A 27,264-nucleotide genomic window follows, 5' to 3' on the forward strand; every position below is an offset into this window, starting at 1 on the left:
GCTTACAGGTGTCACTTCTCTTGTTTGTACTTTGCTGTTATTTCCTGATCAACATTTTGTTGCCTGACAGCGAAAGACTTGCACTGACGGAGTTGATGATGTCTTTGTTTTTGATTTTGGCTCTTCTGATCATCAATAATGAACCAGGTAGGAAATAATAAAGCACAATAGATACAACTTAGAATTTAAAAAAGTAACCAGCTTGATTCACCTTTCAGGTTTTAAGTTGTTCAATCTAGAAATTTATTTTTCCAGATGAAAACCATTTATATAAATATTATCATGGCATATTAATGAAACAAAATGTTAACCTGGCATTTTATTCACAGGATTCCTTCAAACATTTCTGATATTTAAATGAAACAAACAGTCCTAACCTTATGTTATGTTTCTGTATTTTACAGGAATCGATGCTTTCACTTCAGTTTTCGTGCGGAAGGGTGGCGATGTTTTTCTTAACGTCTCAGAAGCGGCTGTTCCCAAAGACTATCACCTCCTTTTATGGAAATTTGTCACAGATGATGTGCTGGTGTCTTTCTTTCCAAGTGGAAAATCAAGCGTCCGCGGGGCTTATGTTGGGAGAATCGACCTTTTGGAACAAAAATACTCCATAAAATTAAAAAACCTCCAAAAATCTGACAGTGGACTTTATACGGCGATAGTAACAGCGTCTTCAGAGGAAGTACTAGCTGAATACAACGTCACAGTTCAAGGTAGGACTTTTTAAATATAAAATATATACTTCGAAAGAAAAAAATATATATCCATGCCTCTAAAATGAAAACAAACACTTGTTGGTGAGTTGTAACTATGATGATGTTTTACATGTTGTAGTTTTCACATCATTTACTGTCTCTAGTGGCAGTTCTCGCTCCGCTTTCAGGAATCAGGGGGCGTCAATTTTCCGATGAATGTAGATGCATAAAGCAATAGAAAACTTTCTCAGATGAATCTGAAGTAATATTTTCCTTTACTTCTGCGTAGAGTTGATGTAAAGCTACGGTGTGAAAAGTAAGTATTTGAACAACGTGTGACTTTGCAAATTCTCCCACTTAGAAAACATGCAGAGGTCTGAAGTTTCCATTTTAGGTGAATGTCCACTGAGAGAGAGAAAAAAAAAATCCGGAAATCACAGTGTATGACCTTTTAATAATGTGTGTTACTGCTGTAAATAAGTATTTGAACATCTGTGAAAATCAATGTTAATTGGTACAGCAGCCTTTGTTTGCAGTGACGGAGGTCAGTCGTTTCCTGTAGTGTTTCACCAGGTTTGCTCACACCGCAGCAGGGATTTTGGCCCATTCCTCCACACAGATCTTCTCTACATCAGTCAGGTTTCTGGGCTGTCACTGAGAAACAGAGTTTGAGCTCCTCCAAAGATTTTCCATCAGGTTTAGGTTTGGAGACTGGCTAGGCCCCTCCAGAACATTGATGTGTTTCTTACAGAGCCACTCCTTGTTTGTGGGCTTTGGGTCATTGTCATGTTGGAAGACCCAACCATCGCTTCACATGGTGTTTTTGGGATGGTACACATCATTCTTCGTCCTGCAAACACAGCGAGTGGAATTCATTTGTCATCTGACCACATAACTTCCTCCCACGACTCCTCTGGATCAAGGTTTGTCATGGGCAAACCTTCGACGGGCCTGGACGTGTGCATGGATGCTTTTAAGCCATGATATCTCAGTGGATTACCCACAGTTCTCAGTGGATTACCCACAGTAACCTTGGAAACAGTGGTGTCAGCTCGGGTCATTGACCAGCTCCTCCCTTGTAGTTCTGGGCTGATTCCTCACCGTTCTTGGGATCATTGATGCGCCATGAGGTTACGTCTTACATGGAGCTCCAGTCCGAGGGAGATGGACACTCATGTTTAACTTCTTCCATTTCCTAATAATTGCTCCATGAGTTGATCTTCTTTCTTCAAGCTGCTTGGCCCCTGTATCCCTTCTCAGCCTTGTTGAGGTCTACCATTCTGTCTCTGGTGTCTTTGGTCTGAGCCACGTTAGTAGTTGGAGTCTTGAGTTGCTTATGGTGAAGATAATTAACTTTTGGTAGAAGGTGTAAACTATAGAGGACTTTTTTCATCAAACTTTTACATTTCATTCAAATCTTTTATGTTAATATGAGGCATGCTCATGTTAGACTTTAAATGAATCAAATACACATTTTCAGTTGAATATTTGAAGGAATTGGTGAATTTGTTTTGCTAACGTGCAAAGAAAAAACTTTATTGTCTTTATTTTCTGTGTTTCTCAGTTGTTCTAGAGATCACTGCTTTGCTCAAATTTTTCCTATGGGTTCTCACCATTTCTCTGCCTCTGTAGATCCGGTGGGTCGGGTCGATCTGACCGTTTTCGTGTCCAGCGACTCATCCTCCTGTAACCTCACGGCGACCTGCACAGCCGACGGCGCCGACATCAGCAGCACGTTCGGCTGTGCCGCCAAAACCTGCCCTCAAGAGGGGGGAGAGGGATCAAAGGTCACCAAGTCTGGTGCTTCCCTCCATCTCTCTTTGTCCGGTTCATCCATCGTCTGTAACCATAGCAACCAGGTCAGCTGGACGGAGAAAACAACAGAGATTGATCACCTTTGTCTGAAGAATGCCGGTAAGTTTGAGATTCACAACAAGATTATTAGATAAAGTTTTCCTACCCCTTATACTTTAAATGCCTGTATGTTGCAGATGAAGATGACCTCCATGGATTTTCCATTTGTCACGTGAAGAAAATCGTTTTCTCAGTGAGTCTCATCATCATGGTGTTGGTCGTCATCACAGTTCACCTCATGGAGAAATTCAACAAATACAAATAACCGCTTTCCTACTTAGTAAAAACAAAGATTTTTAAGTTTTCTGATTTTTTAAAAATTTAATTACTTGTGAATTAAACATTTTAATATATTATTCCTTCTCGACAACAATTATGACACAACTGCTTGGTATTCCTTTCTTTTTCCGCTTGCCTGATATCACTGTTATGATTTATTTGGTACATGTTGATAAATTTATTTAAGTTTTTTATTTATATGGTGAAATTTCACAATAAATGTCATCTCAATGAACTTTGCAAAAAAAGTCCTTTTAATTCAATCACATACATTCCAGATGATCCAAGTTATTAGTTCACCCATATGTACAAAAGGTGAAAAAATATAACTTTTCTCTCAGAATTCTTCGGAAGATGATTAGTACCACCAATAAAAAAAAAAGAAAATTTTGACATTTTTTAAAACTAAGAATCAGAATTGTTTAAATTGTTTACTCATCGTCAGACAAAATTAATTGTAAAAACTCAAATATACAAAAAGAATTTGTAATGCTTTTTTTTATATAGTAACAACATATTTCCCAAACACCTAAGAATGTTTTGTCATTTTTTTGGATTTTGACATAAATGTTTGACGCAGAATTAGAATTCTGACTTTAAAATCAGAATCCTGAAAAAAGGGTGAAAATTCTGAGAAAAGTCAAAATTCTGAAAATAACTAGATTCTGAGAAAATGTTTTTAAATTCAAAATGATAAAAAAAGATCAGAATTCTGAAATTAAAGTCCGAGTTCTGAACAGAAGTGAACATTCTCTGAAATAGGTGAAAATTATGAGAAAAGAAGAGAATTGTGGGATTAAAGAAATCTTCAAAGTAATTTAAAGTGAGCTTAAAGTAAAGAATTTTTAATATTAAAGTCAGTTTTATTTATTTTGAATGCATGTTTTTTTGCACTATTCTTCTTCCATACATCTGATTACCATCACTATTCATATTCAGATTTGCAAATTAAAGCAGAAACTTTGAGTGATTACAGTGAAGTGTTATACACTTCATCCTGTACCCAAGATCCCGGCGGCCATGTTGTCTGATTCCTTAAACCTTGGATAAACTATGAGGCGTGTTGCTTTTATTTAAATCCTGAAACAAAGAAACAAATCTTTACCGACAGTTTCTAAGGCTTCATCGAAGTTCGATTGTTCTTTGAGAAAAAGTTTGGGAAGGTTGACTATTTTTTATAAAATTTTGTTATTTTGCTAATGGACACAAAGAGAAAAACGTTTTTGCTTTAGAAACCTCATGGTCTCCTCACTGCTCTTTGCAGAGGATGTGGTTTTGTACCCATCATCCCTTTATGTTCTCTGCAGCAGTTCTCACCTTTAGAGACCTTTGGTTTATGGTCAGGAAACCACTGGCATGAGCTAATATGTGGAAACTAGAGTTTGAGGGTTTATTTAGTTCTCATTCTGCATGTAGAGGAAAATCTGTTTCTAAAACAGCAAAACAAAAAGCATGTCGCTGCAGAATTCCCCTGACATCTGTGAGTTCATTTTAAATTAGCCAGAGAAAATGACTTCACCTTCAGGAAGTTCAGGATTGTTTGCAGATTAATTAAAAAGTGTCTGCTGTGATGGTGCAGGGGCAAAGCACAGCCATGAGGCCTTGGGCCTCATGGCTGTGGTTTCAGGTTCAATTCCCGGCCTGGAGACATTTGCTGCATGTCTTCCTCCACTCTCACTGCCCTCTTTCTTGTTGAACTACTTTCAAATAAAGGCCACTAGAACCAACAAAACCTTAAAAAAAAAGTCTGCTAAAAACAGATGATAAATTTGACAGAAAAAAAGAAATGACTACTGCTTACAAAATTCTATTGTGAACATTTTTAATCTCTAAATTAACATGGTAAACTGCATATTAGTTTTAATCTGTCATCAATATTTCATGTTGAAAAATGCATCTTTACTGTATAGATGTCTTATGAAGGGAAAATAAATGTTTGATGTAAACTCAATATATTTTTTTACTCAAGGAACAAAAGTTATAAATATTTCTGATGTTTCTTGCCAACTCAATCTTTGCAAAATTTATCATAAATATTTTATAGACATTATTCCAAATGCAGGAAGCAAAAACTGTGGGGAAACATTTCTTACAATGTTTCCATCTAGGACAGCGTTTCTCCACCCCGGTCCTCAGGCCCCCCTGCTCTGCATGTTTTAGATGTGCATCTATTCCAGAACAGCTGATTCAAATGATCATCACGAACTGCAGAAGCCTGTTAATCAACCAGAGATACAATTCAGGTGTGTAGCAGAAATGAAATACCTAAAACATGCAGGACAGGGGGGTGGCGAGGACCAGGGTTAAGAAACACTGGCCTAGGATGAAATAAGAATCGATTCATCAGCTGATAATATTCCACCTTCAGGCTGAAAATGTAGCAGCGCTTTCAGTAGCTTTGATAAATGGTGCCCCCCAGAGGCCAATGTAAGTACAACAACTTTTAGTGAGATGCATTAGTGACAGTATAGTTTTAATTCCCAAAGCAAATTTTCTGCCATCTGGACATCAAATAAGTTGCGCTGCATTCATATCGGTCTAAAACTGGGAAAAATATTTAAAATTATTTATAAAACTTAGATTCCAGCTTTGTTAAACACTAACACTTACACAATAAAAGTCCAAGCTGAGGTTCTTCAAACAAGTTTATTCACAGATATTAACATTAAATAACTCCTGCTTGAAAAACAAAATATATCCCCACACCCAAAAGAGTTCCTATATCAGAATATCTCATAAATAACATCTGAAGAAAGAGCACAGCTCTTTCTTCAGATTCAATATAGTTACAAGAGGTAGAAGTAAAAAAAATACTTCAAGCAAAGAATAGTCAAAACTGTAACTCGTCACAAAGTCCAATTTAATTTGTGTAAATGAGGAAAGAGTTATTTACCCAATGAGTAAATCTGTAAATGAGTCACATTTACACACATGTACATTTTAAAAACCTGCGCTTTTTAAAATGTACATGTTTTGGCATTTTAAAAAGCAAAGTGAAAATTAATAACATTTTCAAACTGCACAGTGCGGTAGGTAATGTTTTTCTGTACATTCACATTACCTCCAAAAGGCACAACAGGCTCATCATCAGATAAACAATGATTTTTTAACAGTAAAGCGATTGTGTTAAAACACTTGAATATATAGTGCTTTTCTCTCTGGAGTGTTTTGGACTAAAAAGGGCTTGCTAAACTTTTATGATAAAATGTCAAGCATCTCTGGCTCCTCCCTGTGGTCCTACGAAGAGGGATGCAAAAATTGACTCGCATAATAATGAAGATTCTCATTTACTATGATTCTGTATCGATTGAAAATATCCCAAAATTGATTTTGGAAATGCACACTTTCCATCTGGAAAGTGCATTTCCAATGAAAATGCAAGTGTGAATGCTGAATGCTTTTTGTGAAAATGGCAAAAGTGTTTGAAGTCAACTGCTGAAGACTTTCAGAAAGGTAAGAAATAGTTCATGCAGTGTGAAAATCCACGTAAAATCCAAAATTAGGTAAAAAAAAAAACTAACTATAGCATCTAGGATACCACCAGCATGCTGGGTTACAGTAACATATTCATGAAATGTAAAAAAAAAACACTCATGTAAAACCTAAAATTTGAAAAGGACAGAAACGTTCTCCTATTCCTTCTGATAAAAACGGTGGATGAATGAAACCCACATCTTTTATGGTTCCTGAGATATCAACATTTCTTTGGAGGCATCATTTAGCACAGTGACTACAAAAAACATGCCACATGTAGTATGAAAAAGACAATATCAAAAGCTCAAATTATTCCCAGGTGTTAAACAGCATAAAAGCTGTTAAACTGCCCAACTTCAAAATGTTTCCTCCATGACAGCTCCAGAACTGGATGATTGATTGCCATTAACAGGCACAACCCAAAACATCCACTGTGAAACACAACAGACATATAATATTGTAATTCTCAATTCTGCCACAGGATGGAGCGGTTTCCCCCCATTTGGTGAAAAATTAATAAAAATCTGAATATTACAAAAAGTATGAAGATTATGAATACCAAGAGATATAGCCGATATTAGGAAAGCAAGATGAATAGTATAAAAGTTGAACGGTGACAAAAGCATAAAGTATGCAGGAGAAGAAGCGTGGCAAAGTTTACAGAGCAACCAGAAAAGTGGAACTCAATAGTGCAAATGCCTACAGCATTCACACTAATAAAAACAGAGCTCAACATTAGCTTAACAAAAATAAAGATTTAGCACTTTGGGAACACTGGAAAAGCACGGAGCCAAAGCAGTTGAGCTATGGTAGAATATATCCTCACCTACAGAGGTTTGTGCCGTGTTTTGTGTTATTGGTCAGAATGTCGCCATTACATGTGCAATGTTGATATTTCGTTTCAGCTAGTCCGCTGAACCCTCGGCTAGCCTGACCCTCTCCTCCTGTGCAACTGCGCTCAAGTAAAATCTCACTTCCAGCACTCTCATTTCTCCCCTTTAAAAGCGCCCGGTTGGTTTTCCTCTGGGCCAATCAGCAAATAGAACGAGGTTGTGAACAATGACGTTGATGTTCTGCGCTGTTTGATAATTGTAGTCTATAGTTTTAGCAATGGAAACGGAAGACGTGAACAAAATCTTTCAGTCTGTGTTGGCCACGCTTCCAAATATTAAAATGAACAGCCGTCTTTGTGTCTTGGCTTTTCTCTCTTGGCAATGGAGTGCAGGTTATTTCTAGTAAGCTTCGTAGCGTCTAACTGGTGCATTATATACGTCACAGGGACACATTAAAATTTTAAACCTCAGCACAGGAAGGAATTGTTTCTCATTAACCAAGTGTCCAGACCCTCTGAATGACGCAAATGGGGTGCGTTCACACTGCGACCTGAAGTGACCCAATTCTACTTTTTGACAAATCGGGATTTTTTTGTGGTGGTCGTTCACACTGCCACAAATATGCGACCTGTATGAATTCTGCAGTGTGAACGACCTGAAAGTGTCCCGCATGAACAGTAGAGGGCGCAATAGCGTCAGCGTTCTCAGTGTTTGCGGAAGTAAACATGGATGCTAACGGTGGAGCTTAGCTTACATATTTGAAGTTGTTGTCCGACCGGAGCAGCATATTAACAACTTAATCCTCATTATAGTCCGTCATGGTTGTATTGTATCAGGATGCAGAATAGTGAGATTTGTTGAGTATCAGTGACGTTCAGTTCAAATGCATTGGGGAGGAGGAAGGAGGATACGGACGGTTGGAGAATTTGTTCCAGAGTTTGCTGAGAAGAGTACAGCTCCTTTCTGGTCTTGACGTTTCTGGGGACAGAAATGTAAAAAATTAATAACAGTCAGTTAATGATAGTATTGCTAACTAGATCTTCACAACACATTTAAACCACTTTAGTTAAAGTTATAAAATACATTGACCAATCTTTATATTTTTAAAATGTGAATCAAGGACTGATTTCCTCTAATGAAACTGTTTACTAGTCTGAAGTTATGTGCTTAATTAAGATTCAAACATAAAAATCTTAAAATAAACCTTGTTTTACAGTGCTGTACTAGTTTCTATAAACACATGAAAAACTGAAAATCTGACATCAGATCCGTTCTAAGACGCTGTCAGAAAAAACTGACACATTTAACATCAAACCAACAGGCTGGAGGCAGTTAGAAGGAGGTAATATTTATGGTGTATTAAATAGATGGACTTACCTTCTTTAGATAGCGCCATAATACAACAGCAGCAGCAGCAGCAGCAGCGATAATGGCAAGAACAAGAACAGCAAGAACAGCAGGAGAAACAGCAGGAGAAACAGGAGAAGCATCTGTGGTATCCGTATTTTGGTCTGAAAAGATAAAACAAAAGAAAATATCAAACATGACTCGTCATCCTGATCCCTCCCATGTCCAACAAACGTGATGCCAAAGGCTGAATAATCTCCTCAGGATGCAGTCAAGTTCTACAGAGTCCTACTAATAACATACTTATTGGATTCAGTTGTACTAAAGCAGAAACACATCTAGCCATTTGGAGACGTCTAGAGTTTAGTGTTCCAGTTCTAATTTCATCTCTAAACCTCTAGTAGAAATCAGGAAGCTGCTTCACTTTATGATGTTATTAAGCAACAATATGTTTTCCAACTGGTTTAAACCAAAATACTCTTAACTCCTCGTTTGCTGCGTTTCCATTACTAATACGTGCAAATATTTGTTGGTATTCTGCTAATGTCAAAAAACATTAAATAAGAAATTAAATTAAAATTACATGAATAAGTTTGTTTATGCAACAAGTCATTAAAAATCATGACAAATTTGGATGTAAACAGATGCATGAGATTATATTCATAATTCAGCCATCAGAGTGAATGTCGACGTCTTATTCAGGCCTTCAGGTACATATGAGGTGTTTTGGGGAAATTGTAGTAAAAATTTACAAAAAAGCTACAGATTCAATACGTTCAAATGGCAAACAGCTTTTTAGGAACTGTGCGGTGCTGAGAGAGCAGCTGCACATTGTAGGAAAAAAACAAATACAAACTAACAGAAGCTTTAAAGACATTAAAGTAACATTAACTTTAACGCCACTGATCGGCAGATTACAGGTAAAGAGCTTTCATTTCTAAGCAGTTATTTATCATGTACATAACTCAAATATTGAGAAATCTACCTTGGAATGTGATGTTGAAGCGCGCCACTACTTCATATCGATCTCCCGCCACCTTTGCAAAATAAACTCCACTGTCTGATTTCTGTGGACTCAGAAATGTCAGGCATGTTGGTCTAGGAAGCTTCACTTTTCCAGTGAAACGCTGCGTCACATTTGTTGTTCCATTCGGGAGATATGATCCTACGGTCAATGTTTTACCATTAAGCCATGAAACCATGGAATTTTTAGGAAGCTTATTTTCAGGGAAACAAATAGTTGATTCTTTTCCAGTTGGCAGAAACATTTGAATCATCTCAGTGGAACCTGTTGAAACAACAAATTAATTTCAGGTAAAACAAAAAGCACAACAACACCAAATTACCAAGTCAAATGGAAAATGTTTGGTTCGTTACAGATTTGTTCTGTTTTTGCTTTTTCAGTCAAACTTTAATGATTCAGTTATTAACATTACTTTTATTGTCAGACAAAAATAAGCCTGACTGTGAAATTATGATTTGATTTAATAAAGTTCTGAAAACAGACCTGATTCAGAGTAAAATAGTAGTTCCTCCTCAACCTAATAACTACTTTGCCATCCATGGTGGCATAAATGGCCCTAAGCATTTGCAATAATTGGCGATGTCTGTTTTCTGTCACTGTGGAGGGATTCTGGTTCACTCTTGGCTTAATTCAGCCACATTTAAGGTTTTTTCAGGCATTAACAGCCTGTTTAATATCATCCTGCAGTAACTCAATCAAGATAAGATGTGTACAGTAAATCAATCCATTATTGTCCCACAAAGGAAAAATTCAGCATCAGGTATAAAGGTTCACACAATTTTTTTACAGTGTTAAAAACAATATATAAAAATAAGATTAACAACAATATTAATAATAATAGTAAAATACTGACCGAAATCAAATTTAAGGACCCGGCCACTCAAGCAACCTCATTTAATTAAAAAAAAATATATTTTTAACTATTCAGATGTGGACTGACTAGTGTGTCCTACTGCATAACTTAAATGAGTTTGATTTAAAATCAAACTGATGGCCAGTATAAATAGATTATTTATAGATTAACATATTTGCATGTGCTTGCTTGTTCAGTCTCGTTGAATTACTTGCATCCCTCTTAGGCCTATATGCATGTGTGTCCACACACACAGACCATCTCTCATGGTAATTTTCCATTGTTAATATTTAAGACTTTGGATGGTGTAGCTTGTCAACTAATAAGCAATTTCCCTTTGGGGACCAATAAAGTATATTTTATTCTAGTTTATAAGGAAACTCTGGTGGAGTTTGGGACTGGAAGCTGGCTTGGCCCTGAACAGGTCAGCCGATACGGGTCTGTGATAACCTGTGATAATTTATTTTTTTTATTTTTAACATTCATGGAAAAACCTTACATAACATTGTAATATAGCAGAAAGTACAGCGGCCACCGTAACAAAGGCTTACAGAATCAATTATGACGCATGAACTGATCAGTACAGTATTGCGAGGGAACGCAAAAGAAAAAAAATTCCCATGTCTCCTGGAGGGCTGAGTAGACTAGTGATCCACAGTGAGAACAATTATTGACTAATGGAGAAAAGAAATGCAACACTCGCTTCCCCCTCATTTAACAACAAAAAATATGAAAAACAAAAATTAAATTGAATAGAAATATCCTGATCAATATAGTATTGTGAGAGAATGCAAAATCTTTTGCGAGGGAATGCAAGAGAAAACATTTTCCCCATGTCCCCTGGAGGGCACCATACTCGTGTCTCAAAGCTGATTGATATATAAATAGCTGCATTTCCATTCGCCATAAAATTGTGCAAATTGAAAGTGAGAAAACAAATTTTCTTAATGGAAACTTGCCAATTTCAAAAAAAAATTTCAATAATTGTTTAGGGCTTAAGGTGGTTTTTCATTTAAATAGATGCAATTTGAAAAACTGCAACAAAAATGCTTTGCTCACGTCACTCAAGTCACATGATCAATAGCCAAATGTGACTACACATTTGGAAAAGACGAAGAAAAGTATAGTTATAAAAATTTGTTTTGATAAAGATGAATAAACAAACAAAAAAATTACCGGGATATCTGTCCATTTTATCACAGTGGGACTGAGTTAGTGAAGCAGTTCTGACGTCATTAGGATTAGTCATAACGTTTAACAGGCACATTTAAGTGTGAATGCACTACAAACAGTTGTGACAATCCAACTAATTTTGTTCAAAGTTATGAAACAGTAAACATATTTAATTTTATTTTTCAAAAATAGATGTAAATAAAAACAAAAAAGTCTCAGGTAACAACAAAATGTTCAGGGAGACACTAAATGGAAACAAAAGCTAATTTATTTCAGTCTGTTCTGAGTTATTCACTGTATAAACCACACAAAAGTATTCAATTGCTGTGTATAGACAGCTGATTTCAGAAACTGAACCGTTATGGTGAGCTTACAAGAGTTACATTAAAATAATTTTTAATCTGTTACCTTGAATTTTCTCAAACAAGAGCAGAAGAAACGGCAGTAGACTGATGCATTTCATCTTGACCCAAGCAAATCTGACTGTCCTGAAAGATTAAAAGACATGTCTGATGACGTAGAAATGATTTTTCACCTAAACATCCAAGAGATAAAATGATCCAATAGTAGATGCAACATTTGCGTACCAAATATACCTAGGGTTAATTCAGATTTATCTACTAATTTAAATTAGATCAGGAGTATTGTGAAGTCCACAGTCACCGCTAGGAAGCAGCCACAACTCCCCGGCTGCTCATGCAGCCTAGGAGTTAAGCTAATGGCTGATAACTGTTAGCCAACTTCATAACAGTCTGTGGTCTAGAGGCACAAACGAACTGTGTCCACATGTTCGTGGGCACAAACTTGCCCACGAACCGAGGAAGAAACATTTTAAGGACGAACTTTTTTTTTTTCAGGTAAGTACGTGTTTGTATGTGCTCCCGCGACAGGGAATCTCGGCATAACTTATGAAGGTATACGTAATAATTACAGCGGAGCAGAAACAACATTTCTAACGTGTTTACCGCAAGGCCTCTGAAATTTACCAATTAAACCATATACCAAAGTTTCTCATCTTACCGGATTGTAAGATGACTGCGACCGGCACCTTCCCCCTCAAGTCCGTCAAATGAGCATGTTTCCAAGTTGTGCTTGTGATCAGCTGATCTTCAGCCAATAGGAAAGCCGTCAGGGGCTCTTTTAACGAGGCTAGAAAGAAGCGCTGTAGTTCAGAGGAAAGTTGGGACGGAGGAATTTAAAGTCATACTATACTAAAACTTAAGAATGAGGAGGGACAGGATAACATTAGCCCCATTGTCGTATCAAGAGAAATTCAAAAAGAAAATTGGAGATGTTGAAATGCTGAAGATTTTGAGAGATGTAAATATATTGATAATTTGTAAAAACTAAGAACAAGAAATAAGGCTTTAAATGTGGATAATACCTGTAAAAAACTGCAGGAGAAAAAAAAACCCCTTAGAGGTGTGATTTATGGGACCCCTTTAGATGAAGACCTTGATAAATGTATGAAACAGACATATTTAGTCTAAAGTACGACAGGTTCACTGACATTTCCCGATTTAAATCAGCTGTTGGCCCCATGGTTGGCCCTGTGCCTTGAGGGCTAGGCTGCAGATGCTTTTCTGTCGTATGTGCTCCTCCCCTTTACACATGTTGCTGGTCCGCTGATTTGGAGCATATTTTATTTAAATCTGCCTGACTTGATGGTTCGCCTTTGGCATAGACTCTGCTGTTAGAGGTGTTTTGCAAGACCTCAGCTCCCCTCCTTTTGCACAATTGTGTTTGTCTTTGCACTTCAACACTTCCATATGCACTCATACAACAACACCTCCAAGCACTAACATAATACCACTGATACTGACATGCACAATTCATTACTGTTTTTAATAAATATTCCTTTTTATGCACTTTAACCACTGCATGGTTTTCCGTTTTGTTATGACTTTGAGCCAGTCGTAACACAAGCAAATCATCATAAAAAAAACAAACAAAAAAACTAGACTATATTGTAAAAACAGCCAAAAACAGCCAGATACTGTGCATCTTGTCACTCAAGATATAATAACCAAAGATTATATTACGACAAAAGAAGAAACAAAGGGGTTACAGAATGACATGAAAGGCATACGACAACAGCTGATTAATATTATAAGCATAAAGTTTAATAAACTGAACAGCTGGAATTATTGTACGGGGTCTTCAGCGTTAAATGGGTAAATGTCAAAAACCAAACAGTACAAACTACAACAGAGCAGAGAAGCAAAATCTGGAAGGATTTGTTTCAATCATTTTCACAGATTTGAACAGAAGTGAAGTTTCTTTTATACAACGTCGAAGGTTTGGGGGTAATTTTCAAAAATAACATTTGTGTAGGTAATATTTGGCCATAATAATCAGGTTATTAATTATATATTCCAATTTTGTGTCCAAAGTATAAATGCCAAACTTAACATTGGTGTAAGTTAAAGTTAGAATATTTAAATTGTTGGTTGGTAACCAATTACGAAGATCCTCCCAAAATATAGATGCATGAGTACAAGAAAAGAATAAATGTTGCATAGTTTCTACATCAGATTTACAAATGGTACAATCATTTGCCTCAATATTAAATTTTAGTCTTAAGTATTCTTTACACAAATAGATTATTTAATATTTTAAAATGAACTTCTTTTGCTTTTGGGGGTAAAAGGAATTTTAAATAGCTGCATCTAATTTACTTTACATACACAAAAAGAAAATTCTTTTTGTAAAATTCTCCTTGGGCTGCCACCTTATCGTGGTGGAGGGGTTTGAGTGTCCCAATGATCCTAGGAGCTATGCTGTCTGGGGCTTTATGCCCCTGGTAGGGTCACCCAAGGCAGACAGGTCCTAGGTGAGGAACCAGACAAAGTGCAGCCCGAAGACCCCTATGATGAATAAGAACTTTGGACTGCGTTTTCCCTCGCCCGGACGCGGGTCACCGGGGCCCCACTCTGGAGCCAGGCCTGGAGGTGGGGCACGATGGCGAGCGCCTGGTGGCCGGGCTTTTACCCACGGAGCCCGGCCGGGCTCAGCCCGAAGAGGAGACGTGGGTCCCCCTTCCGATGGGCTCACCACCTGTCCGAGGGGCCAAAGGGGTCGGGTGCATTGTGCTATGGGCGGCAGCCAAGGGAGGGGACCCTGGCGGTCTGATCCTCGGCTGCAGAAGCTGGCTCTTGGGACGTGGAACGTCACCTCTCTGGTGGGGAAGGAGCCGGAGCTAGTGTGCGAGGCTGAGAGGTTCCGGCTAGAAATAGTCGGCCTCACCTCAACGCATGGCTCTGGTTCTGGAACCAGTCTCCTTGAGAGGGGCTGGACGTACTTCCACTCTCGAGTTGCCCACGGTGAGAGGCGCCGGGCTGGAGTGGGCATACTTGTTGCCCCCCATTTGGGCGCCTGTACGTTGGGGTTCACCCCGGTGAATGAGGCCTCCCTCCGCCTACGGGTGGGGGGGACGGGTTCTGACTGTTGTTTGTGCTTACGGGCCGAACGGCAGTTCAGATTACCCACCCTTCTTGGAGTCCTTAGAGGGGGTACTGGAGAGTGCCCCTCCTGGGGACTCCCTTGTTCTACTGGGAGACTTCAACGCTCACGTGGGCAATGACAGTGAGACCTGGAGAGGCGTGGTTGGGAGGAACGGCCCCCCCGATCTGAACCCAAGCGGTGTTCTGTTGTTGGACTTCTGTGCTCGTCACGGATTGTCCATCACGAACACCATGTTCAGGCATAAGGGCGTCCATATGTGCACTTGGCACCAGGACGCCCTAGGCCGCAGTTCGATGATTGACTTTGTCATCGTCTCATCGGATTTGCGGCCGTATGTCTTGGACACTCGGGTGAAGAGTGGTGTGGAGCTGTCCACTGACCACTACCTGGTGGTGAGTTGGCTCCGGTGGTGGGGGAGGAAGCCGGTCAGACCTGGCAGGCCCAAACGTGTAGTGAGGGTCTGCTGGGAACGTCTGGCGGAGTCCCCTGTGAGACGGAGCTTCAACTCTCATCTCCGGCAGAACTTCGAACACGTTCCGGGGGAGGTGGGGGACATTGAGTCTGAGTGGACCATGTTCCGTACCTCCATTGCCGAGGCGGCCTATCGGAGCTGCGGCCGCAAGGTTGTTGGTGCCTGTCGCGGCGGCAACCCTCGTACCCGTTGGTGGACACCTTCGGTGAGGGATGCTGTCAAGCTGAAGAAGGAGTCCTACCGGGCCTTTTTGGCCTGTGGGACTCCAGAAGCAGCTGATGGGTACCGGCGGGCGAAACGGCATGCGGCTCGGGTTGTCGCTGAGGCAAAAACTCGGGCGTGGGAGGAGTTTGGAGAGGCCATGGAGACAGACTTCCGTACGGCTTCGAGGCGATTCTGGTCCACCATCCGGCGTCTCAGGAGGGGGAAGCAGTGCAGCACCAACACTGTTTATAGTGGGGATGGTGCGCTGCTGACCTCAACTCGGGACGTTGTGGGCCGGTGGGCGGAATACTTTGAAGACCTCCTCAATCCCACCAACATGCCTTCTGTTGAGGAAGCTGAGCATGGGGACTCTGGGCTGGGCTCTCCAATCTCTGGGGACGAGGTCGCCGAGGTGGTCAAAAAGCTCCTCGGTGGCAGGGCCCCGGGGGTGGATGAGATCCGCCCGGAGTTCCTTAAGGCTCTGGATGTTGCGGGGTTGTGTTGGCTAACGCGACTCTGCAATATCGCATGGACATCGGGGGCAGTTCCCCTGGACTGGCAGACTGGGGTGGTGGTCCCCCTGTTTAAAAAGGGGGACCGGAGGGTGTGCTCCAATTACAGGGGGATCACACTCTTAAGCCTCCCTGGTAAGGTCTATTCAGGGGTCCTGGAGAGGAGGGTCCGTCGGATAGTCGAACCTCGGATTCAGGAAGAGCAGTGTGGTTTTCGTCCTGGTCGTGGAACACTGGACCAGCTCTACACCCTCAGCGGGGTCCTGGAGGGTGCATGGGAGTTCGCCCAACCAGTCTACATGTGTTTTGTGGACTTGGAGAAGGCGTTCGACCGTGTCCCTCGGGGGGATAAGCGGAAGAAAATGGATGGATGGATGGATGGAAAATGGATGGATGGATGGATGGAAAGATGGAAAGTGGAAAGCATTTTTGATGATGATGTTCTTAATTTATCGTAATTGCATTTTGAGTTTTAAAAATGGTTGTTACACCTTTATGAAAAAAATATCTGAAATAATGTCAAGCATCTCTGGCTCCTTTCTTTGGAACTACAAAGGGGGATGCAAAAAAACTTGACTCGTATAAGAATAAAGATTCTCATTTACTACGATTCCGTATCGATTGAAAATATTCCAAAATCGATTTAAAATTGAAAAAAGAAATAAAATCTGCCGTCTGTGGGCCTTCATTATATAACTACATACGACATTCTGATGTCACTGGAGTGGAAGAATCCACGGAGAGCGTAACAAAAGAGGAAATTACAAAAACATTTAAGCGAGAGATATTCTCCTGGTCAAACATTTAGACTAGTGGTTCTTAACCTTTTTTGAGGTACTGAACCTACCAGTTTCATATGCGCATTCACTGAACCCTTCTGTAATGATAAATAAAATACGTCCCCCCACCCCAGTCCAGGAAGTGGTAATAAATGCACCTTAAGTTGGTTTGTCGACAGGCAATAAAACTCACAAGAAGAAGACAGAGCTGGACATGAGCTTCACAAAAATAAAGATTTAGCACTTCAGGAACACCGGAAAAGCACGAAGCCAACACAGTTGAGCTAAGGTAGGATATATCCTCACCTGTAGAGAGCTCCATGCCGTGTTTTGTGTGATTCGTCAGAATATCGCCATTACATGCACAATGTTGATATTTTGCTTCATCAAGTCCGCTTCTTGGTTTTCCTACCAGCCAATCAGCGAGTAGAACGAGGTTGTAAATAATGACATTGATTTTCTGCGCTGTTTGATAATTGTAGTCTGTAGTTTTAGCAATGGGAACGGAAGAAGTGAACAAAACCGTTCAGTCCGTGTTTGCCACATTTTCAAAATATTAAATTAAAATAAACAGTTGCCTTTTCGTCTTGGCTTTTCTCTCTTAGCAATGGAGTGCATGTTATTTCCGGTAAGCTTCATAGCGTCGAACTGTTACATACGTCACAGGGAAATGTTCACATTTAAAACCTCCACACAGGGTTTCTCAGTAACCAAGAGCCCAGAGTAACAACAGAGTATTAGCTCTGTCAATCATGCATGTTTACACACCACCTGTAACCTAAAGTTACAGGAAACCTAATTCTGCTGATCACAAGTTGTGGAGAGAGGACTGTAGTGCAGCACAAAGGTGGTTTTCAATGCAGCTTTAAACAGGTGAATCTCTAGTGTTTTCCTTGATGTGAGGATCTCCGTTGACTTGGGAAAGTTGAAGGAGGCTCTGGCCTGCTGGAGAATTTGTTCCAGAGTTTGCTGAGAAGTGTACAGCTCCTTTCTGGTCTCGGGCAAAACATAAGAGCTTCCTCTGGGGACAGAAATGTTAAAATTAATAACAGTCAGTTAATAATAGCATTGCTAACTAGATCTTCTATATCAAAACACTTCTAGTTCTGAAGGAGAAGCAACACATTTAAACCACTTTAGTTAATGTTATAAAATACATTGACTAATCTTAAGCTAATGGACTGATTTCCTCTAATGAAGCTGTTTACTAGTCTGAAGTTATGTGCTTAATTAAGATTCAAACATAAAAATCTTAAAATAAACCTTGTTTTACAGTGCTGGACTAGTTTCTATAAACACATGAAAAACTGAAAATGCTGAGATCAGATCCGTTCTAAGACGCTGTCAGAAAAAACTGACACATTTAACATCAAACCAACAGGCTGGAGACAGTTAGAAGGAGGTAATATTTATGGTGTATTAAATAGATGGACTTACCTTCTTTAGATAGCGCCATAATACAACAGCAGCAGCAGCAGCGATGATGGCAAGAACAAGAACAGCAAGAACAGCAGCAACAGTAGGAGAAACAGCAGCAACAGTAGGAGAAACAGCAGCAACAGTAGGAGAAACAGCAGCAACAGTAGGAGAAACAGCAGCAACAGTAGAAGAAACAGCAGAAACAGCAGGAGAAACAGGAGAAGCATCTGTGGTATCCGTATTTTGGTCTGAAAAGATAAAATGAGAGATTATAAGAGAATATATCAAACATGATTTGTTGTCCTGATCCCTCCCATGTCCAACAAACGTGATGCCAAAGGCTGAAAAATCTCCTCAGGATGCAGTCAAGTTCTACAGAGTCCTACTAATAACATACTTATTGGATTCAGTTGTACTAAAGTAGAAACACATCTAGCCATTAGGAGACGTCTAGAGTTTAGTGTTCCAGTTCTAATTTCATCTCTAAACCTCTAGTAGAAATCAGGAAGCTGCTTCACTTTCTGATGTTATTAAGCAACAATATGTTTTCCAACTGGTTTAAACCAAAATACTCTTAACTCCTCGTTTGCTGTGTTTCCATTACTAATACGTGCAAATATTTGTTGGTATTCTGCTAATGTCAAAAAAACATTAAATAAGAAATTAAATTAAAATTACATGAATAAATTTGTTCACGCAACAAGTCATTAAAAATCATGACAGATTCGGATGTAAACAGATACACGAGATTATATTCATAATTCATTAGCGGAAACGTTGGTAATTTATTCAGGTCTTCAGGTACGTATGAAATGTTTTGGAGAAATTATTGTCATAATTTACAAAAGAGCTACAGATTCAAGACAAGACAGCTTTTAATGAACTGTGTGATGCTGTCAGAGCTCCGATTGAGCCAGATGGACATTTTAAGAAAAAAACAAAAACAAACTAACAGAAGCTTTAAAGACACTAAAGTAACATTAACTCTAACAGCGCTGATCTGCTGATTACAGGTAAAGAGCTTTCATTTCTAAGCAGGTCTTTATAATATACATATCTCAAATACTGAGAAACCTACCTTGAAATGTGATGTTGAACTTTATAGTTTGAATCTGATCTCTTATCACCTTTACAAAGTAAAATCCACTGTCTGAGTTCTGTGGGCTCAGAAACATCAGGGATGTTGGTCCAGAAATCTTCACTTTTCCTTCAAAAGGCGGCTCCACTTTTGTTTCTCCATTTGGATAATATATTGCTATGGTCCTATTTAAATGATCAAGCCATAAAACCGTGGAATTTTCAGGAAGCTTATCTATAGGTAAACTGATAGTTGATTCTTTTCCAGTTGGCAGAAACATTTGGATCATCTCAGTGGAACCTGTTGAAACACAACAAATTCATTTTAGATAAAACAGAAAGCACAACACCAAATAAAAAAAAAATACATATGAAAAAATGTCTTTGTTTTTTGAGTTAAACTTTAATGCTTCATGAAATAAATTTTAATGAGACAAAAAAAAAGTCTGGCTGTGAAAGGATGATTTAATAATAAAGTTCTGAAAACAGACCTGACCCGGTTTAAACTTTTAATTCCCCCTTAATATAATAACTAGTTTGCCATCCTTGGTGCCAAGAAATGGCCTTAAGCATTTGCAATAATTGGCGATGTCTGTTTTCTATTACTGTGGAGGGATTCTGGTTCACTCTTGGTTTAATTCAGCAACATTTAAGGTTTTTTCAAGCAATAACAGCCTGTTTAACATCATCCTGCAGTAACTCAAACAAAATAGATATATCAATCCTTTATTGTCCCACAAAGGGAAAATTCAGGTGTAACAGCAGCATCAGGTATAAAGGTTCACACAAACATTATTAAAAAGTGTTAAAAACAAGATTTACAACAACAATAACACTGAATTTGATTTGATTTCTGTTTGTCTTGGGTAACACTTTATTTGAAGGGTTGTGCATAAGACTGACATGACACTGTCATAAACATGGCATAACATCTGTCATGAACATAAAGGAGTCTTTATGAATGTTTATAACAGTTGTCATGACGTGTCATTCAGTAAATAATTACACTTAATGCAAAGTTGCTCTAAAAGTTGCATCGAAAGTCCATTAAAATGCCAACTTTGCATTAAATTATCATAATTTACAAAATCATCCAAAGTTGGCATTTTTAATCGACTTTTAGAGCAACTTTGCATTAAAAATGTCATTATTAACCGAATGACAATGTATGACAACTGTCAAACATTCATAAAGACTTCTTTATGTTCATGACAGATGTTATGCCATGTTTATGACAGGGTCATGTCAGTCTTATGCACAACCCGTCAAATAAAGTGTTACCTCGTCTTGTTCAGAAATCTAACTATGGAAATTATTAAGGACGTTGCCACTCAAACACCCTCATTTTCTTTTTTAAAATCAGAATCCAACCAATTGTGTCCAAAGTCATGAAACAGTAAGCCTATTTAATTTTAATTTTCAGAATTAGATATAAATGCAAACCCAAAGTCTCGGGTAACAACATAACATTCAAGGAGACACTAGATTGAAACAAAAGCTGTTTTTAATTACTTTGACCCATTTCAATCCGTTACGAGCCATTTACTGTAACCAAAAAGTATTTAATTACTGTCATCGACAGCTGATTTCAGAAACTGGACTAAGTTAGTGTAAGGTTAAAAAATACATACATTAAAATAATTCATCTGTTACCTTGAATTTGTCCAGAAAAGAACAGATTCAGAAGCAGTAGCAAACTGAGGGATTTCATCTGGGCCCCCAAAGAATCCGACTGACCTGATAGATTAAATGAGTGATGAGACAAAAATATGTTATCATTCACCTAAACAACCGAGAGATAAAACAGCAGTGGGTCCAATATTTGTTTACCTAATTCACAGTGGGTTGCAAAAGTATTCACACCCCTTGAACTTTTCCATATTTTGTCGAGATAGATAGATAGATAGATAGATAGATAGATAGATAGATAGATAGATAGATAGATAGATAGATAGATAGATAGATAGATAGATAGATAGATAGATAGATAGATAGATAGATAGATAGATAGATAGATAGATAGATAGATAGATCGATCTCTTTGCAGGGACTTTCCCTTCATTTCTACTGCCTAACCCTAACCAAGACTCAATTCACACTTTGGTCCAAAACCTTTTAATATTACTATTATTTAAAATATTGAGTATAACTTAAAAATTTAATAGACAATAGTGTGTCTCATGTAATAGCATGAATGATCGCTTTTTTATGTCAGTCACAAGGCAAGACATGCATTTACATTTCTTTGTCAGGAGTGTTTGGTTCGGAAATTTGTTGACGGTCCCTAAGCGAACCTCTGAGGAAAGAAGCCTTTAGAGAACGGCTGGTCGAAATAAGCGTTCATAAATCGGATCAACCTTGAGCTAAACGCCGCTTACTCCGCGGAGCTCGAGTATCCAATATGGATTCAACTTGAAACTAACTTCACTGCGGTACACATCAAGTTTTGGATATGAGAAAACCGGAAATGTCGCCGTCCGCTCACACCGGTGGAGGGGGACCGAATACGATACTTGCGGGAAAATAATGACACGGCGAGAAAGAGGGGTAAAAAACGGTAGTTTTCCGGCCAAAACGGGAGACTTGACCGATATGGTCAGGAAAATTATCCCCGCAATGCATCAAATACATGAGGAGAATCAAAATGAACCAGAAACTTCGACATACTTATTCTATCTAAAGTACGACAGATGCACTGACATTTCCCGACTTAACCAAGCAACAATTGTGACTTCAGTCATCTTACCTGATGTGAAAACACCTTGTTTAAATCTACGCCGCTGTTTCTTGGTTCTGTTTGAATCTGCCGCGAACAATTTCTCGCCCACCTGATCCTGACGTTTTGGGAAGAACCAATGAGCTTTGATTTCAGCTCACGAGAAGACGCTCATGAACGATGGCGGGAAATGACGAGACTATGTTTGATTAAAATGTAAATTATGAAGGTTTAAACGTTGTTAATGATTTATAACTCAAATAATAAAAACATTGAGCTTAAAATGGTGATTAATACAGCTTCACTAAAAATGATTACATAGATCAAGCTGTTATTGAAAGTGCATCTCTGACTTTGCACTTGTTGGCATTTAAATGTTTATCTTAAAATGACAATAGATGTCACTTTATTTCCCAAACAGTCTTTAGTGCTTTACATTCTATAACAGTATTTAATAATGTATTCCTACCCTGGAATGACTTCATTACATGTAAGAGTTAAACTATATGAAAATAAATAATCAGATCAACAAATCTTTCACGTAGATACGATGCATATTATTATTCAGTTATTTTTGCTGACGTTTCTACATATTGTGTTTAAGGCTTAAGTATTTAAATAGGTTAGCTGTTAAGGCAAATTAAATCAAATTCAGAGTGTTTCCCACAAAAATAGGAAATACAATAAAAGAGGTGACATTAATTTAAATTATCACATTACTATACATATATTTTGTTTGCAACAACAAGTTGCAAACAGAAATGTTGCTCAATATAGTGAGAAAATTGATGAGTGGGCAATAGAGGGGCAACTATTTTTAATTGTAAATGTGCAGACATAACATGGAGGGCCGGTCTGCCAGTCAAACCTTTCTCACTGGAGAGCAAAAGAGGACAGTGGTTGATTCTTAGACCTTTGACAAGCAAGATAAGATCGGTGAATAAGATCGGCTTCACATGTAAAAATCGGCCGATCGCCCAAAATGAAGGAAATCGGAACAGATAAATCGATGCACCTCTAGTAAATATAGTTTTCAGTCCTGATTTAAAGACACCAACAGTCTCTACTGATCTCAGGTTTTCAGGGAGAATAGAAACTAATGGCTACTAATATTTTGAAGGATTGTGGAGAACCATGACATCTAAAAAAAAATTTTAAGGTTGCACAAAATTTTGCGCACTATTTCTCATCTCAGAAAGTGAAACTCGTATATTTTATAGAATTATAATTCCGATGATTATGACTTATAGATAACAAAATTCCCAAAATTTAGTGTCTTAGATTACAGTACTGTGAAAATGTAATTAATGGAAACTTGTAGCATCACATCCTAATCAGCCAATTAACTCAGAACACCTTTAAGCGGTCCCTCACTCAGTAGGCTACACAATCATGAGGAAGACTGCTGACTGCACAGAGTCAACGGCTCCAAGGAGCCACAAAGGTCATTGTTGAAGAAACTGGTCATTCCCAGAGTTCTGTATCCAAGCATATTGACAGAAAATTGAGTGGAAGGAAGAAGCGTGCATCGGCAGCAGGAAGAACCACGACCTTGAGAGGTTTGTGCTAGACAAGGGTGACAAATCTCACATTCCCTGTGTCAACCCACCCATGAACCAGAGACATCAGTCGTCTTACCTGGCGAAGGTGAAAAAGAAGTGAACTGTTGAGTTTTGGTCCATAGTCCTTTCATCACAGGAGAGAAAATTCTGCATTTCATTTTGTAATCAAGGTGTCAGGGTCTGAAGAGCGGAGAAGCACAGAGTCCATGTTGGTTGAAGTCCAGAGTGAAGCTTGAGGTCCCACCTCGTCTCCTGGTTCTGGTCCACTGGGTTTCCTGAAGTCCAGTTTATGCAGAAAATTCTGGAGCGCTTCATGATTCCCTCTGCTGACAAATTGCATGGAGATGCTGATTTGATTTTCCAGCAAGACTTGGTACTGACCCATATCGCCAAAAGAACCAAATCTGGTTCAGTGTTTATAGAGATCCAGTTCTTGATTTCCCTGACCTTTAACCCTATAGAGGATCCATTTAAGATTGGGTTCTGTCTGACCCAATGGGGCTTCAGGTTCAGTCTGTTGCATTGAAGAAAGAGCTGAACTGAAAGGTAAACTGAAGTAATTCAGGAATCTTATCAGAATCCATCTTCAATGTTAAGATTTTCCAAATAAGTTCCATCTGGAAAAGATTCCTGGATCTGACCAAGATCCCACTTCAAGTACCGTCCGTCCCTCCTGGATCAGGATCTCCTGTTATCCCCCGGGTGGCGCTGCAGTACTCGTGGAGGAGGAACATCTGGGGATGATTCACTCCTGAACCTTTCATCTCCACAGTTTGACGTCTGGAAATAAAAAGAAAATGGAAAAACTAAAAATGAGTCGTTAGGGGCGACATTTGCTGGGTTTCTATTACAAATATACCCAAATCTTTATCTATAGTCCACTAAAGCCCAAAAAAAACACACAAAAAAAACACAACTTCTCAATTGCAGTGTTTCCATTAAATAAGAGGTGAAATCAAAATCATCAAAATCACACACTTATCGCATGAACAAACTTTTTCATGTGTGATAGCTAATCACATCTGATGCTGGGAGAGAAGAGCGACAATAATATTGTTTTAACTGCAACAAAACTAAAACTGACATATGAGGTTATAAATATATTCTAAAAACAGATGAAAACATAAGACATTAAATAAGTTAATATTTAACTTCCTGGCATTATTATTAGTGTCTAATGGAGTTTGTAATGTTCTTCTGTGTATTATGTACAGAACTTTTGTCCCTTTGGTAATTTAAGTGCTTCATAAATAAAGCTGTATTGATTTGGCCATTTCTCCAGCAGATGACGCTGTTGTTATTCTGAATTGAACACTGATTGCTTTAGCAGTAATTTGTGCCACAACTTACACAAACTCATAGGACGGTTGTTTCAAACTCATTTTCATTTCCTGGATATCCTCAAAGGAGATAAAACTACTTTTAAAAAAAACTGGTAAAATTATTCTTAAAACTGATTAATTTTTGACATCTTTTCACATTAATATAATTTGGCAGTAGATAAAAACTGATTTGATTTAACTGATATATAATAATATTTAAGCACACACCTGTTATGTTAAAATTCTATCAATCTGTTCAAGTTCTATCAATGTAAAACATTTCTAAGTTAAACTTCTATCTATTTGACCCAGGAGACCGTTTCAGTAAACTAGGTTAGTGATCAAACTAAAAGTACATGGGTAGTGTAGTGTAGTACGTTCATATTCAAAGTTTCGGTTTCAGAAAGATAGATAGCCATACACTGAGTCAAGTTACTACATGATCTTTCTCCATGAACCGTTTGAACAAACTAAGTCTGTCCTACATAAATATATCTTTACTTTTATGCTGTATTTGCAGACGCAGGTTGTTCCAATTGATTGTACTTTTATTTCGCCTTTGCTTTTGCAGACACAATGAAAACACCCCAAAAGAAAAAAAGTAAAGGATTGTAGGTCAAGTTTAACCCATACAATTGCAAAATGTTCACAGGGAGCATTTTAAAACAAATATAAAACTTAATTCATTTTAAATCAAATAAAACAGATTAATGTTAACAAAAGATGTGTAGTTTTCAGCATAAGTTTACATATGAACAAATAAATCAATGACTAAATAAAAAATGAGTTTTCTTATAACAAAACATACATAAGCATATTTATAATATATATTTATATAGCATATTTATATATGCATAAGTTTTATACCTCATTCTGTTTTCCAGTGGCGATAATTTTAAAATTTCCCTCCTAATTCTTCAGGATCCCTCGCTGTCCGTTTGTTCTCAGCATGGTAAGAACAGAAAGTGAAGCATACCACAAAATCACGAAGAAGAAAAATGGGCGCTTAGAGCATTGGACCACACTTTGAGGTCCAACAGTGACACCTTGTGGTCACGAACAAGCAGGAGCATTTTAAACATTTTGAGGGTATTTGAGTTTGAGTCGGCTAAAGATAGTAACATCAACGTTCGTTGTTTCCTGTGTGGTAGCTAGTGTTACTGTTACGCTCTTAAAAACGGGACAAACAGCAGTTTACTGCAATGAAAAGAGCGCGAAAACCCCTCAGTAGAGGATGGAGGCACTACACTACCAATCGATCCCAGAAGAGGCTTACTAGCTGATTGCAGATTTACAGATCGCAATATCCTTGAATTAAACGACAGAAACATTAATACATGAAAAATTATAACTTTTCGAGATTTTTTACTGTATTTACATTGTTTTTAAACTTATTTTAACAATTATGAATTAATATTTGTTAATCTTTTTACTATCAATTCATATAATAAGTCACTTTCAACTCTCAGGTGGTTGTTGGCAGCTGCTTAAAGTAACTAATGAAGTAAGTTGTAATCTAACTTCATTACTTTAAAAAAATCAGAAAAGTAAGTAAGTTACTTTTTCAAGGTAACTATGCTGTCACTTCTTCAAGGAGCTTCAAAAACAAGGACTTCAGCATTGCAGTTCCACTTTATATAGACCACAACAGATTGACTTAAATGTGTAGAGGAAGGATTTAAAAGCAAATGTTCACTTTAAGTTTTAAACAAACAGGCAGTGAAGTTAAAGATTTTTAAAATCTTGGCATCTTACTTCACATTTTATCTCTCTTTGAGGAACAGTGTGAAAATGTGTTGTTTGCTCTGAACCAGCTAAAAAAATGCTGTATATATGAATATACAAGAAATTGAAGTGCGATCTAATCAAGCAATAACAATAATAGTGATTTTGTAAATATAGAAGTGATACATCTATATGGCATCATTCAGTCATTCCAATTCACTTGCTTTTGGGTGATCCAAAGCAGAAAAACTCCACTGAATACTCAGTATTCCTCACTCCTTTTTCCATGAAGAAATTTAAATGTAAGCAGAATTGTACAGTATAAGAAAGTAGTTAGAATTAATTACTGAAAGCATTGTTTTTAGTTTATAATATTTATCTGAGTCATTCTGTAGGTTACAGTTTTTGGTGTTTCAACTTCTTCATCCATTTAGAGTCACATGTAACTACTTATAATATACACTGATCAGAAATATATA

At 38.1% G+C, this 27,264-nt stretch overlaps 2 protein-coding genes across 2 annotated transcripts; one reads left to right on the plus strand and one right to left on the minus strand.

Annotated features, from left to right (window-relative positions):
• LOC103479534 (uncharacterized) lies at positions 1 to 3,063 on the plus strand. Its single transcript, XM_008434018.2, has 4 exons — positions 1 to 147; positions 405 to 713; positions 2,328 to 2,609; positions 2,687 to 3,063. The coding sequence occupies exons 1-4, from the start codon at positions 96 to 98 to the stop codon at positions 2,812 to 2,814; spliced, it is 771 nt and encodes a 256-aa protein (XP_008432240.2). The 5' UTR covers positions 1 to 95; the 3' UTR covers positions 2,815 to 3,063.
• Positions 3,064 to 5,455: 2,392 nt separating this feature from the next.
• Positions 5,456 to 27,264, minus strand: LOC108167118 (uncharacterized). Its single transcript, XM_081598813.1, has 10 exons — positions 25,928 to 27,264; positions 23,815 to 24,518; positions 21,114 to 21,197; positions 19,462 to 19,761; positions 18,402 to 18,631; positions 12,553 to 17,985; positions 11,941 to 12,020; positions 9,468 to 9,770; positions 8,513 to 8,646; positions 5,456 to 8,113 (listed from the first exon to the last, which is right to left on the minus strand). The coding sequence occupies exons 2-6, from the start codon at positions 23,894 to 23,896 to the stop codon at positions 17,830 to 17,832; spliced, it is 852 nt and encodes a 283-aa protein (XP_081454939.1). The 5' UTR covers positions 23,897 to 24,518; positions 25,928 to 27,264; the 3' UTR covers positions 5,456 to 8,113; positions 8,513 to 8,646; positions 9,468 to 9,770; positions 11,941 to 12,020; positions 12,553 to 17,829.

Source organism: Poecilia reticulata, chromosome 17, assembly GCF_904066995.2.
Source record: "Poecilia reticulata chromosome 17, P_reticulata-male-v2, whole genome shotgun sequence".
Lineage (NCBI taxonomy): Eukaryota > Metazoa > Chordata > Actinopteri > Cyprinodontiformes > Poeciliidae > Poecilia > Poecilia reticulata.

Excerpts from the sequence above, each read along its gene's own strand:
- LOC103479534 (XM_008434018.2), top strand. The coding sequence starts at position 96 with ATGATGTCTTTGTTTTTGATTTTGGCTCTTCTGATCATCAATAATGAA. Across the intron at positions 148-404 it reads GATCATCAATAATGAACCAG|GAATCGATGCTTTCACTTCA; the intron begins GTAGGAAATAAT and ends TGTATTTTACAG. Across the intron at positions 2,610-2,686 it reads CCTTTGTCTGAAGAATGCCG|ATGAAGATGACCTCCATGGA; the intron begins GTAAGTTTGAGA and ends TGTATGTTGCAG.
- LOC108167118 (XM_081598813.1), bottom strand. The coding sequence starts at position 23,896 with ATGAAATGCAGAATTTTCTCTCCTGTGATGAAAGGACTATGGACCAAA. Across the intron at positions 21,198-23,814 it reads TTCTTTTTCACCTTCGCCAG|GTCAGTCGGATTCTTTGGGG; the intron begins GTAAGACGACTG and ends TTAATCTATCAG. Across the intron at positions 17,986-18,401 it reads TATGGCGCTATCTAAAGAAG|AGGAAGCTCTTATGTTTTGC; the intron begins GTAAGTCCATCT and ends TTCTGTCCCCAG.